Source organism: Pan paniscus, chromosome X, assembly GCF_029289425.2.
Source record: "Pan paniscus chromosome X, NHGRI_mPanPan1-v2.0_pri, whole genome shotgun sequence".
Classification (NCBI taxonomy): domain Eukaryota; kingdom Metazoa; phylum Chordata; class Mammalia; order Primates; family Hominidae; genus Pan; species Pan paniscus.
Window position 1 is genome coordinate 65,046,798 of NC_073272.2, and position 13,822 is coordinate 65,060,619.

The window sequence follows — 13,822 nt, forward strand, 5'->3', positions numbered from 1 at the left end:
AACCACAGACAGGATAGAGGGGAAGCAAGGTCAAGGGATGCAGGAAATGGAGGGATGGAGATCTGGATGCAGGCAAAGAGCAGATGTCATGGGATGCAAGGGTGAGAACTAGAAGGACGAGAAGTGGTGGTCACCGAGTGGGATGCTGGGATGTGAGCTTTCAGAGGTGGAATAGCTCCGAATGATGGAAATGGGTTGCTGAGTGTAGTGGAGAATGAAAGTCACTGGAGTTGAGGAGCTGTAGAGTGTCAGATGAGTCATCCAAATGAAACAGATATTGCTCAAGAAAGCAAGAAGGGAATCAGGTGCTAAAGGCTTCCATGATTATGAGGGAAGTGGCTCAGGGTCAGGAAATGACAGAGAAAAGGAAAGGGAGACAACCACAGGTATTTACCAGTGCAATATTCAGTTTGACCATAGAACCCAGGGTGGATAGGGTAAAGGAGACTCACAGGAGGTATGGCTACCATGGTAAGTTGGGCCAGAATCAGAAAGATCTTTGAATGTCAGGCTAAGAAGCCTAGACTTAACAGGAAGGCAATAGGGAGCAACTGAAGGTTGCTAAGCAACTATCAGAGGTATACTTTGGAAAGATAATAGAGGAAACAGCACTGGGCTTGGAGTCAGAAGACCTGGGTTCAATAATAAACAGCAGCTACCATTTATTGTGCACTTACTCTGTGCAGGCCACTGTGCTAAGCACTCTAGGGGGATTGTCTTATCCATTCCCACACTGGACTCAGTTCAGTCAGGTCTTAAGCTGTATGATCTTAGGTAAGAAAACCCTACCCCTCCCCTCTCTGGACTCAGTTGTCCCATCTGTCAGTGGGAGTGAGACTGGGCTAGACTGTCCCCAAAGGGCCCTTCTAACTCAGTCATTCTAGGGCAGTGTGGCCCTGAGGCTTGAAGGGCCTCACCCTCTTACCGGATGGAATTCAAGAGACTTACATCTGAAGGAGTTGGGGGCTGGCCCAGCAAGGTGAGCCCAAGCAGGACTCAACCATCCGGGGCCAGTCAAGGGAGGCGGAGCAGTTGAACAGCCTCCAGCCCCTTCTTGCTTCCCACTGGCCTGCAGAAAATCGGCGAGCATTCCGTCCTGAGAGAGAAGAGAGGATCTAAGGAGAAGGTAGCAGTGAGCCCCCCACCCAACATTTCACCTCAGAAAGTTTGGCTCTGTCCCTCCCCATCCCCCCAGACTCCCCACCTATACCTCCCAACTGCTCAAAGAATTCAGGGCACTTTGCCCCAGCCCAGTTTAGTTGGCTCTGAGAAGAAAAGGAAAAGGGAGATTTGTCCACTGCTGCCGTGGGGCCCTCTTGGGCAAACCTAAACCTTTAACACGGGAGGTGTTTGCCTGGTGCTTCTTAGCAGAGAGCTGAGGACAGTGGCAGAGGCTCCTGCCTGGGCTGCCTTAGGCCCTAGGGCTAGGGCTAGTCTCCCTCACCAGTCTTGGTGTTGGCCACGATCAGTTCAACGGTCCATCTGAGGATGTAGGTAGGCCGGATCCCGCTGATCCCCAAGGCTGGCAGTTCAGAGAGCATCCTCTCCAATAGGGCCTGCGTGAAGTTCTGGGAGTGCAGGCCCCTGAGCAGGGGCTGCCAGAACTGAGAGAACGGCTTTGGCACCATGACGTCATTCAAGTCCACGTTTTCTGGTTTGTAAGGGACACCCATTTGGGGGGGCAATAGGAGAGAGAGAGCAGGAGAGCACGAAAGAGAGAGCAAGAGACAGCAAGAGAAAGGAAGTGAGAGTGAGAGCAAGAGAATGTGTGCGCGCGCATGAGCCAAGCCCCCCACCAACAACAGAGTTGCCACCGCAGAACAAAGGAAAGAAGAGAGCAGAACAGTGGGGAGAGAGAAACCAGTTAGTATCTGGCAACCAACAACTGACTCAAAATAAAGTATAAACAAAACAGAGATCTGGTTCTAGCTTCAGCTTTGTCAATAACTCACTGTGTGACTTTGGGTCAGTACCTTCCCCTCTCTGGACCTCAGTCTGACCATCTGTAACATGAGGATGTTGGACTAGATGACCTCACAAGGCCCCTCCAATTCTGCTGTTCTAGCTCTCTAGCTAGCAGCTAAATCACAACGAACATGGCACAATAATGTCATTAAGACTCCCCGACCCCACCCCATCCCACCCCACCCCATTCCAGAGCACTTAAGGGCAGCCCCACAACTGTCAGTGAGGCTACCTGTTCTGCTCAGCCAGGAAGGCTGAGGGACTTTCAGAGGCCATGGAATGGCAGGAAACAGCCTTCATACCCCAACCCAGGGCCCCCCAGCCCACCCCAGCTGTTTCCACCCAGGAATCAGAACCCTAAGGGTGCAGTGAGCCCCCAGAACCCTACCTTCATATTCTATCTGCAAAGCTGCCAACTGTTCAAATGTGGGGACAAGGAAGCCATCATCCAGAAAAGCATCCAGCACAGCCTCCCTGGAACAAGAGGACACTAGTTTAGCAAAGTGATGCTGGCAGAAGACCCTCTCCTACTCCTCCACCCACCTCCAAAGCAGCTAATGCCTCTGGCTCAAGTGGCTGAAGCAGCATAGGGAGAGGGGTGGTGGGTGGGTAGGAGTGGGGAGGAAGGGAGTTGACAATTGGATCTTAGGCTTCAGCCTCCTCGGGCAGGGGCTGGTTAGAGGCTGGGATCAGTGGGTTTTGAACAAGTGCTTACCAAGCACTAATGCTGATCTATGGCCCATAACGAGAGCAGTAGTGTCTGAATACACTTCAACACACAGACAGGAAAAAGTTCCACATCCACAGAAGGAAATAAATGCCTGGGATCATGGGGTCAAGGGCTTTTAGACTCAGTTCTTGCAGTCTGTTTATCTTGACCATTCTTCAGTACCCTACCCCTTCTCTTCTCCCTGGCTACCTTCTTTTAGATCCTAGAAGTAGAAACCTTGGGGACCCAACTGCTAGACCAAATATGGTCCATAGGCCTTATTACTAGGGGTTCTAAAAACCCAGAACAAAGTTAGAGGGGTTGCAGGAGTAGGCTATAGGGGTAATCTCTCATCCCTATCTAATAACCCATTTATGCCTAGTGTTCCATTATTGGAACGCTAAGCTTGTGGGAGTTATTTATATCCTACTGCTCAAGGTCTTCACCAAGGTCTGATTTTTCAAAAAAAAAAAAAAAAAAAAAAAAGAAAGAAATTGCAACCTCCAGCATAAATGGGTTAATAGCTCAAACCTACACCAGCAACAGCAAGCTGATTCCTCCAGAGTTAGTGGCTTCCCAAGAGGCTCTCTGCTACAGTTTGGATGTTTGTCCCCTCCAAATCTTATGTTGAAATTTGATCCCCAATGTTGACCTTGGTGCCTGTAGAAGGGGTTTGGGTCATTGGGTCGGATCCCTCATGAATGACTTGGTGCTGTTCCCACAGTATTAAGTTCTTGTTCTATTAGTTTCCGCAAGAGCTGGTTGTTAAAAAAGAGCCTGACATCTCCCCCTCCACCTTGCCATTTGATATCTGTACATGTGGGCTCCCCTTTGCCTTCTGCCATGAGGGGAAGAAGCAGCCTGAAGCTCTAACCAGAAGCAGATGCTGGCACCATGCTTCTCATACAGGATACAGAAGCATGAGACAAACAAACCTCTTTTCTTCAAAATTACCCAGCCTCAGGTATTCCTTTATAGCAACACTAAACAGATATAGACATTCTCCTAACTGACCAAGCCTAGACGTGGAAAAAAGAGCTCCCAAGTTGTCCTAATGCCTGGAAAATTGACATACTTAGATCCCTCTCTCCAGCATTACCAGGTAGACACTACTGTGTTTGGGGCATAGTTTTCCCAGCTGCTAATGAAGCCACCACCAACCCTTTTGCTGAAGGGTACAGCCAAGAAACCTAGGCTGGGCAAACACTGATAAAATACTTTTGGAACGAGTATCCTGGACATGAAGAGAAGACTCCAGGGGCAATCCCAGCCTACACTGCAGTTCTCACCCAGGGTTACTCTGCTACCTACACCACCTACCTAAACTCTCCAACTTCTCTCTAGCTGAGGTTTAGCATTGCCTCCACAGGTTCTTAGCGGAAAGTCCCCCAAAGCCCTTCCAGCTGAATTTAGGTAGAAAGCCCCCAAGAGCTAGGGAGGAAAGAAGAATGGGTAGACATACTATGCGCCTGCTCTGGACTGAGCTGAGCACTTTGTTTTGGAAACAAAGGCTCACAGCCATACTTGAGAGACAAGGAACTTAGTCTCTAGGAGCCAGACCCTGAGAAGGTCCCGCCTCTATTCCCCTAACCATGACTATCCAAGGGATGCTAATACTCTCCAATGGCAGTTCAAAAGAAAACACCAGGACGGGCGTGGTGGCTCACATCTGTAATCCCAGCACTTTGGGAGGCCAAGGCAGGTGGATCACCTGAGGTCAAGAGTTCCAGACCAGCCTGGCCAACATGGCAAAACCCCGTCTCTACTAAAAATACAAAAATTAGCCAGGTGTGGTGGTACGTGCCTGTAGTCCCAGCTTCTCGGGGAGGCTGAGGCAGGAGAATCCCTTGAACTCGGGAGGCGGAGGTTGCAGTGAGCCAAGATCGTGCCACTGCACTGCAGCGTGGGCAATAGCGAAACTCTGTCTCAAAAAAAAAAAAAAAAAAAAAAAAAAAGACCAGGCCGGCTGCAGTGGCTTATACCTGTGATCCCAGCACTTTGGGAGGCCAAGGCAGGACAATCTCTTGAATCCCAAAACTTGAAACCAGCCTGGGCAACATGGTGAGACCCCATCTCTACAAAAAATTATAAAATTAGCCAGACATGGTATTGCATGCCTGTTGGTCCTAGCTACTTAGGAGGCTGAGGTGGGAGGATTTCTTGAGTGTGCGAGGTTGAGGCTGTAGTTAACTATGTTCGCACCACTGCACTCCAGCCTGGGTGACAGAGCAAGACCCTATCGTAAAAAAAGAGAAAAGGCCAGGCACAGTGGCTCATGCCTATAATCCCAGCACTTTAGGAGGTCCAGAAGGGCAGGTCATTTGAGGCTAGGAGTTTGAGACCAGCCTCGCCAACATGGTGAAACTCTGTCTCCACTGAAAATACAAAAACTAGCCAGGTGTGGTGGCTCACGTCTGTAGTCCCAGCTACTCTGGTGGCTGAGGCATGAGAATCACTTGAACCCGGGAGGTGGAGGTTGCAGTGAGCCGAGACTGCACCACTGCACTCCAGCCTGGGTAACAGAGCAAGACACTTTCTCAAAAAATAAAAATAAAAATAAAAAAAAAAACAAGACAAGACTAGCAGTGCCCACCATACATATATCTTTTACCTCAAACTTAGACAAGGGCTAGGCAGTGAGTGAGGTGGTAATTATCAAGGGATTTTCCTAGTTGTCAAGAGCTCCACATGCCACCCGACAGACAGGAAAGCAGCTGGCCAGCAGATGGATGATAGTGGGCATTCCTGCCTCTGGCCATTCTAGTATAGGCAACCCCCACCTGGAAGTTGGCAGGGTTGAGGGCAGACAGTTCTGCCAAATGTAGGGTCGCTGTGGAGGGGATCAGGATTATCCCTGGGATTTTGTACAGCAGAGGTTGGCAAGCTAGGATAGGGAAACCGATTTCAATGAGGCTGCTACCCTCTATCCTAGAGAATACGCAGCTCCCGGTTACCTAGTTACACACCTGTTCTCGCATGTAACGCCCTTGAGCTCTGCCAGGACACATTCTACACGTGGGGACGGGTTATTCCACGCCTTAATGGCCTTAGGTAAATACCTAAATTTCTCCAGCACCTGCCAGCAAAGAGGGTCCCATCAGAAGGCTGGTTCAGGCAAGCAACCCACCTCCACCCCTCCAGGATCCCTTCCCATAGGACCTCTCAGCACTGCCCTGCAGGGGACAGGGCAGGGCATGCAGGGGTGGGCCCACAACTCCTCTACTGGCCTTGCAACTAAAAATAGCCTGACTCTCAAATGTGAGACTTCCTCCTCCTTCTCCCTCCCTTCCTCCTCCAACTGAATTTCCTGTGGGTAAATACTGAGATGTTCAATGGGGGAATTTGGCTGGAGGTAGAGACTCTTAGGCCAAAGGGCCAGAGATGAGGGGAGGCAAGGAGTTACAGAAGAAAGATAACTGGGAGATCCAGGTACTAATCCTGGTTCTATCATTAACTGTATATGTGACTTTGGGCCTGTCCCTTCGCTCATCCATGGCTTCAATTTTTAATCTGTGAAAAGGAAGGGCTGAGCTAAATGGTTTCTGAGTGACCTCCCTAAAAACAGCACCCCTCCAGCTCACCTGATTTAGTGAAGCTCTTGGGCCCCATCTACTGGTCAGCTGCGGAATTGCAGGGCTGCGCAACTACCCATTCCCAGTTGTTCCCTACCACCCAGTGGGGCAGATTATCCGCAAACTTCATCATCTGTTCCCTTCCATCGGTGTGGAGGATCAGCCAATTGGACTCTGCTCCTCTTGTCTCCTTCCTAGTTCCCCCCTCTCTCTTTCCGAGAAGTTCCCTCACGCTTTGTCACTTTTCTTTCAAATTCCTTCTCAAGACTTCTCTCAGGTAGCTGGCAAGAGGGAAGAAATGGCTGGGGCAGATGAGAGCACACCAAGTCCAGGGCACTTTCTTACCGTAAACTGCTCCTCTTCGTATGATACCAGCAGTTCTCGGGCTCTTTCTGAAAACAGAATGGGGAGACAGATAGGACTGCCAGCCCAGACCCCTTCTCCTGATGGGATTCTGAGCCTCTCTCACCTCATTTCTTGAGTTGTAATTGAGGAACTAGAATTCCTTCCCCAACTACTTCACAGGGCTCAAGATGGTTTGTGAGGCGAATGTGACAGCCATTATACTATGGAAACTAGCCAGGAGGATGGTTTGTGACAGTAATTTTTTAAGCTAAGATTCACCACAGCCCCAGAGGAAATGCTGAGCCAGGGAAATAAACAGCGTTAACTCTAAGCCTGAGCCTTCTGGGCTCATGGGCCCCTTTCTGCCCTCCAAAACACCTACCATATAGCTCTTTATGACTCAGGGCCTTTTTGCAATGAGAATCCACCTCTTCGCTGCCTTTGCTGTCTCCATCGGCCTTTACATCTGACTCCGTACTTTTCCCATCATCCTGAGGCTCTGGTTTCTGTTCTGTGATGTCATCAACAACAATGTTCTTATCTTCCTCTTGATCCTCTTCCTCTATCCCTTCCCTGAACTCCTCCAACTCCCAGGTCTCTCTCAGGCTGTTCTCCAGTTGGTGGCACCAATAGGTCTTCTGGAGCCAATCCAGGACAAAGTAGCAGCCTAGAGGGGGGAAGGCAGGCAGTGCCACAGGATCAGGCAGGCAGCTAGCAGGCCTCCAGCCTCATCTTGTGGGTATTATAGGAAGGCCCCAGGAAAAGGCTTGGCTCCAAGGTTCAAATCTCAAATATCCAGAAGCAGCCTCTTTCACTCTGGGTTATCCCCCTGTTCTTTGCTTTATCCTGCTTACCAGCACTTTTTCTAGAAAAAAAAAACCTATTATTGGACTTAGAGACGAGATGCCAAAAACAGTTAAGGGGCTAGTAAGTGGCAGAAGTAGGAATCAGCCCCATTAGCTAGTTACATGGCCTTGGCCAAGTCTCCCCTTTTCTAGATCTGTTTTCCCATCACAAAGAGTGAGGCTAAATCCAGGATTCTTAATCGGGATGGGGTGGATGTCCAAGGAACCCTTGGGTTCATGACACTGCTGATGGCTCATGCCTGGCAACCTCCCCACCTCAACTATGGAGAGGTATGTGAGACTAATGAGGCACTACCTGAGGAACAACATTTAAGGGGAGTGGCCGGGCACTGTGGTTCACGCCTATAATCCCAGCACTTTGGGAGGCCAAGGTGAGCGGGTCACTTGAGGTCAGGAGTTTGAGACCAGCCTGTCCAACATGATGAAGCCCCAACTCTACTAAAAAAATACAGCCAGGTGCAGTGGCTCATGCCTGTAATCCCAGCACTTTGGGAGGCTGAGGCGGGCAGATCATGAGGTCAGGAGTTCGAGACTAGCCTGACCAACATGGTGAAACCCCATCGCTACTAAAAATACAAAAAAAAAAAATTAGCCAGGCATGGAGGCGCGTGCCTGTAATCCCAGCTACTCAGGAGGCGGAGGCAGGAGAATCACTTGAACCCAGGAGGTGGAGGTTGCAGTGAACTGAGATTGCGCCACTGCACTCCAGCCTGGGTGACAGAGTGAGACTCTGTCTCCAAAAAAAAAAAAAAAAAAGTTAATCAGACATAGTAGCATGTGTCTACAGACCCAGCTACTCAAGAGGCTGAGGCAGGAAAATCACTTGAACTCGAGAGGTGGAGGTTGCAGTGAGCCAAGGTCGTGCCACTGCACTCCAGCCTGGGCAACAGGGTGAGACTCGTCTCAAAACAAACAAACAAACAAAAAACAACTTAAGGGCAGGCAAAAAAAACCTCTGTAGTCAAGGTATCAAAATATGCCAAGCCATGTTGGAAGCTGAAACAAAAGGAGAAATCAGTAATACTAATCCCGTTTTACTTAAAGTTTTGATATTATGTTTATCATGAATTTTTCCACATTAATATGTTATTTATCTTGATTATGGAACTTTTGACTTCTCCCCACTTTAAATGTTGTGCCCAAGGCGAGGCCTCACTTCTTTCACCCTAGTCCCAGCCTTGACTCCAGGTGGAGACCCTCCTGCCTATCCCTCTACCCTCAGCGCCACCAAGCCCAGGCCCCTGGGCTTAACTGTGATAGGTATAACCTCTGAGGACTCACCTCTGCGGCAGTCATTTATATGGGGCATTTTCTTGTGGGTCAACTCATGGCGAAGGTCAACAATCCAATCCGGAATATTTACCTGATTACAGGGGAGGGTGTGAGTACAGAAATTGGAAAATAATTATTAAAGCTGGAAGGGAGCCAGAGATTAATTATCCTGACCACCTCCTGCCCCATTTTACAACTAGAGAAACTGAGGTCCTGAAAGAAGATTCCAATCACAGTGACAGAGCCAAGAAAAAAAAACAGCTCTTCTTATTCTTTTTTTACTGCTCTATGGAGGAGGTATTGAAAATCAGAAAAGTGGGTCAGGCACAGTGGCTCATGCCTGTAATCCCAGCACTTTGGGAGCCCAGGGCAGGTGGATCACTTGAGGCCAGGAGTTGGAGACCAGCCTGGCCAAGATGGTGAAACCCCATCTCTACCAAAAATACAAATGTAATCCCAGCTACTCGGGTGGCTGAGGCACGAGAATTGCTTGAACCTGGGAGGCGGAGATTGTGGTGAGCCAAGATCACGCCACTGCACTCCAGCTTGGGCAACAGAGCAAAACTCTGTCTCAAAAAAAGAAAAGAAAATCAGAAACATAAAAGGCACACACCTCCCCTAACCACCAACCACCCTTCTACAACAAAGAAATACCTGTGAATGAGCATTAACAATCACGTTCTCCAGCCTCCCTCTAGCCTGTCCTTCTCCCTGAGTATCCTTTACCCCTGCTTCCCTCCTACACCTCCTCCGGGAAGCGCTAATGACTGAGAGCATGCCTGCCCTCTGGGCCTCTACACAGTTCACATACTCCTCAGGGTAGGAATGTCTGAGTTACAGAAGTAGAGACATGGGATGGGAATTCCTGATTTACAAAGTGACTCATAGTGGCTGAGCTGTCTCCTCTCTCAGACTGTCAGCTCCCTGAGGGCAGGCGCTGTGACTGTCACCTCTTTCCTGTCCCCACCCAGTGCTACATTTGGGCTCCTCCCAGCAAGCTGGGCAGGCCAAGCCCTCTGAGATACCAGTCATATGAGAGCAAGGGAGCAACTGTGCCTCCTTCAGGCTGGAAGCTGAGGCTCTGGGATTCTTGCTGGGCTTGGCTGGTAGTGATGGGATGAGCTAGTCTGACTGTGTGCCCACATTACCCCACACCCCATTTGGTGAGCCCTCTTGGAGACAGAATTGAGCAAGTTCACTGAATCATACGCACCTCTTGAGCCAGACACTTGAGGGGGACCTTGGCAAACTTTGTCTTCCTCTCTGAGATAAGATTCACAAACCTGGAGTTGAGGGAGAAATAAGTGGCACAGCCCAAGGAACCATTTTATTCCAAACACTTTGCTGAGTTACTGAAACCCTGCATTTCCACTTTTCCACCGACTGTCCTGTCCTATTCCTACAGCTGGTGTGTCAGCCAGAGCAGGGACAGTTCCATCCATTCCAACATTTAATGAGAGTCTGCCCTATAATGAAGCCATACAGATGAATAAGACACTGCTCTAGCCTTGAACAGTTCAGTCTAGGATAAATAATCATGATATAATGTAACATATTAGGCTAGAACATAATATGTTATAAATGCTGCAAAGGACTACATCAGATAATGGGGAGCACAGCTAACCAATGGAGAAAATAAGAAGAGAAAGGGAGGATCTCAAGGCAGACAAGGGGAAATAGATAAACAAAGACTTTGACAGATATGAAAACTCAGTAGCAACCTTTTTTTCCGACGTGTATACAGCTAGAACCATTATGAGTCACTTTGTAAGTCAGGAATTCCCAGCCCATGTCTCCACTTCCATAACTCAGCAATCTTTCAGTGTTCATGAGGGAGAGAAGGGGAAAAGGGTAGTGCTAGGAATAGACAGGGACAGGGTTGGAAAGTCCACATTAAATCACAGGCGAGGACATTGAGCCATTCAGACAAGTTCCTCTGGGTGAGGAATTCAAAGGTAAGAAAAAATATCAGACCACCAAGAGACCCACAGAGATCACCTGGTCTGAATCCCTTCCTCCACATTCCAAGATAGAAAGAAAAATGGAAGAGAAGGCTTTCAGGAAAAAGGAAGAAAAAGAGGAATGCGTTGACGAGGGTACCAAAAGCTGATAAGTCAAGCAATAATCACAGGCTGATCCACAGTGAGGTACACGCAGGGTTTTGCTTCAGGTAACACCTGAAGCCAAGTTTTGCTTATCACATGCCTCCCCTGCCTCCAGTCCCCAAAGCCAACCTCCACCCCTACCCCATGCAGGTCTTACCTGACCAATGCCATGCCATAGAGCAGTCTAAGTTCATCAGTGCCCAAGCCACCAGTTACATCCAAGAGCTTACAGCGTATCAGGTCAGCAGTAGAAGCCACTGCCAGAGGGAGTTCGTTGCCTGACCTAAAGGGTCACAGTCCAGCACCATCATAAAGAGCCCTTACACTGGTCCACCCTCCACCTCAGAACCTAGGTTGTTGCAGGCTACACCCATCATATTCTGGTTCAAGAGAGCATGAACAGACACAAAACAAGAAGGTGGGAGGAGACACGGTAATGTCTGTGGGATCCAACAGTATACAGGGCATGAGGAGCTGACTAGGCCGTATACAGGACACCTAACTGGTAGACTGTCCATCAACAGTTGTGTGGACACACCCCTTTCTTTCACCCCCAAATCAACTCATTGAGCTAGAGGAGCCCCTTATCCCTTGTAAGTCGGCTCCCAACTCAATCTTACCAACTGGACTGAGGCGCCCCACTCAAACACTGTCTTGCAGGCAAGACTTCCTCCCCATTGGAATCGGAAATCTACCCTAGGCTACTAATCTACTCCTTAAGCCCTGGCTCAGGCCTCACTAGTCCCTCCGGCATCCTCTCCAAGTTGGGAGAAGGTCACTTTTTGGAGGTAATGGGTAAACCTCACAGATATAACAAGAGAATTGTTGAGGCACAACCCCTTACTTTCCATTCCGCTAACGGGATTAGCGCAAGAGATGGCTGCCGCGTTCCCCCAGGCATTTGGGAGAGGGACAACTTTAGGCGACTTAGGGGAAGACTGGAGAACAGGGCCTTATAGAAACTCGACAAAGGAAGAGGTGCAGCACCACCAGCACGCAGGCAAAAGGGCCGAACCCGCCACCTTACCTGCTCCTCCACACCGTGATGCGGTTAAGCGCGTACCGCTGCAACTTATGGTCGTCACAGAACAGATAAACCGTCACCTGGTCCCACTCGGCCCTGCTGAGCCAGGCGACCACGATGCCGTGGGCCGAGAGTGGCAACGACCCTTTCCCTTTAACGCACTTTCCGTACCACGCACTCCACACGAGATCCATCCCCTGGGAACCTAGACCTGGCCCGGCCCCGGATTCCCACGACATACTGAGCTCAACACCAGGCTCTGTGCCGCGCCGCTCCGCACAGCCTTCAGCTCAACGTGCTACCCTCACTCCGAACCGCCACCGCACCAGCAGCCAATAGGAGAGCGTGACCCCATACGCAAGCCCGCCTTCCAGCGTCAGCATGGCCAATCGGAACGTCAGAATTGGGAGCCGACCTAATGACATGCGGGGTTAAAAACTCACCGGCCGGAAGTGTTCTTTTCACAAAGCAAACCCTCCAGGGGCAAGAGTTCAGCCTCTAGGTTCCGCCAATTTCCTGGTTGCTAACCGGCTTCTGTACCAGACCGGAAGCGGTGTGTCTTCACTGCAAGAGGAATTTTATTTTGCTCCCCTCGGCGGGTGGCAGCTTGATTGTAGTCATCCAGTGAACTGAAAATGCGATTTTAAGTATATTTTTATTGCCGTGAATCAGGACCTAACCTAGTAAAACACTGGACACTGAAGCAGGGCTACAGAGGAAATATCTCATATCGAAACAGTTACAGTTGGGTTGAAAAAATCTGCTTTTGTGGCAGATAACCAGGGGCCCTGCCTTTTAAATTAGTACCAGCCTGGCCAGGCGTGGTGGCTCACGCCTGTAATCCCAGCACATTGGGAGGCCCAGGCGGGCGGATCACTTGAGGTCAGGAGTTCCAGACCAGCCTGGCCAAAATGGTGAAACCCGGTCTCTAGTAAAAATACAAAAATTAGCTAAGCATGGTTGCACATGCCTGTAATCCCAGTACTCAGGAGGCTGAGGCACAAGAATCGCTTGAATCCAGGAGGCGGAGGCTGCAACAAGCCAAGATGGCACCAGTGCACTCCACCCTGGGTGACAGATCAAGACTGTGTCTCAAAAGTAAATTAAATAAATAAATAAATAAATAAATAAATAAATAAATACCAGCCTAGAGACCTGAGTTTTACTCTAAATTTTGCCACTAACTATGTGGACTTAGACTAGTCTCAGTTTTCCCATCTGTACATTGAGAGTTGTAGACTGGTCTCTAGGTTCTCTGTCACAGCAGAAAATTGTAGAATTTTACTCTGCCAACATTCCACTGCTATGTTGGTTTCAACATCCACCAAGGTATACTTAGTTTTTCTGCAAAATTCCTTGGTATTTTGGAGTTCTGGGAGAAAAGCGGTATTATGAAGTTCCTCCGATTTTACGAGTTGACTGAAATATGTTTAGGACTATGTCCCAATCCTTCTTGCAGAAGTTATTTTCCAATGTAACACTTGAGAGAGAGAGAGAGAGAACTGTTGCTAACGATCTTAACAGCATTGCTGTGAGTGGCACTTTTACGCTTCACAGCAACAAATCCCAATTCATCCTCTATATGTGCTTCTTTCTCCAGCCAACTTTTCCTAAGATATAGTCTGCCTATGGTTATTTTATTTTTCTTTTTTTCTTTTTCTTTTTTTTTTTGACATGGCGTCTGGCCCAATCGCCCAGGCTGGAGTGCAGTGGCACAATTCTCGGCTCACTGCAACCTCTACCTCCAGGGTTCAAGTGATTCTCTTGCCTCAGCCTTCCAAGTAGCTGGGATTACAGGCGCCTGCCACTATGCTTGGCTAATTTTTGTATTGTTAGTAGAGACAGGGTTTCGCCATGTTGGCCAGGCTGGTCTGGAACTCCTGACCTCAAGTGATCCACCGGCCCAGGCCTCCCAAAGTGCTAGGATTACAGGCATGAGCCACCGTGCCCGGCCTGCCTATGGT

The 13,822-nt window shown here is 49.2% G+C and overlaps 1 protein-coding gene across 10 annotated transcripts in view; it reads right to left on the bottom strand.

The window, feature by feature from the left end:
• LAS1L (LAS1 like ribosome biogenesis factor) overlaps positions 1 to 12,306 on the bottom strand; it is a 38,767-nt gene extending 26,461 nt beyond the window's left edge. For 3 of the 10 annotated variants that reach the window (XR_004668722.2, XR_004668723.2, XM_055106406.2), the window contains exons 1-11: positions 11,862 to 12,179; positions 10,992 to 11,117; positions 9,943 to 10,012; positions 8,739 to 8,820; positions 6,974 to 7,258; positions 6,592 to 6,638; positions 5,641 to 5,750; positions 2,354 to 2,439; positions 1,953 to 2,003; positions 1,445 to 1,651; positions 949 to 1,096 (exon numbers count right to left, since the gene is read on the bottom strand). Coding sequence is in view for 7 of the 10 variants with exons in the window: in XM_055106406.2 (XP_054962381.1) it covers positions 949 to 1,096; positions 1,445 to 1,651; positions 1,953 to 2,003; positions 2,354 to 2,439; positions 5,641 to 5,750; positions 6,592 to 6,638; positions 6,974 to 7,258; positions 8,739 to 8,820; positions 9,943 to 10,012; positions 10,992 to 11,117; positions 11,862 to 12,097 (1,448 nt within the window). In the remaining 3 variants the exon portion in view is untranslated. Of the gene's footprint in view, positions 1 to 948; positions 1,097 to 1,444; positions 1,652 to 1,952; positions 2,004 to 2,353; positions 2,440 to 5,640; positions 5,751 to 6,591; positions 6,639 to 6,973; positions 7,259 to 8,738; positions 8,821 to 9,942; positions 10,013 to 10,991; positions 11,118 to 11,861 lie in introns of those variants that run through there. The other 7 variants (XM_003816917.4, XM_034949423.3, XR_008622775.1 and 4 more) reach the window with 5 other exon arrangements.
• Positions 12,307 to 13,822: the final 1,516 nt, after the last annotated feature.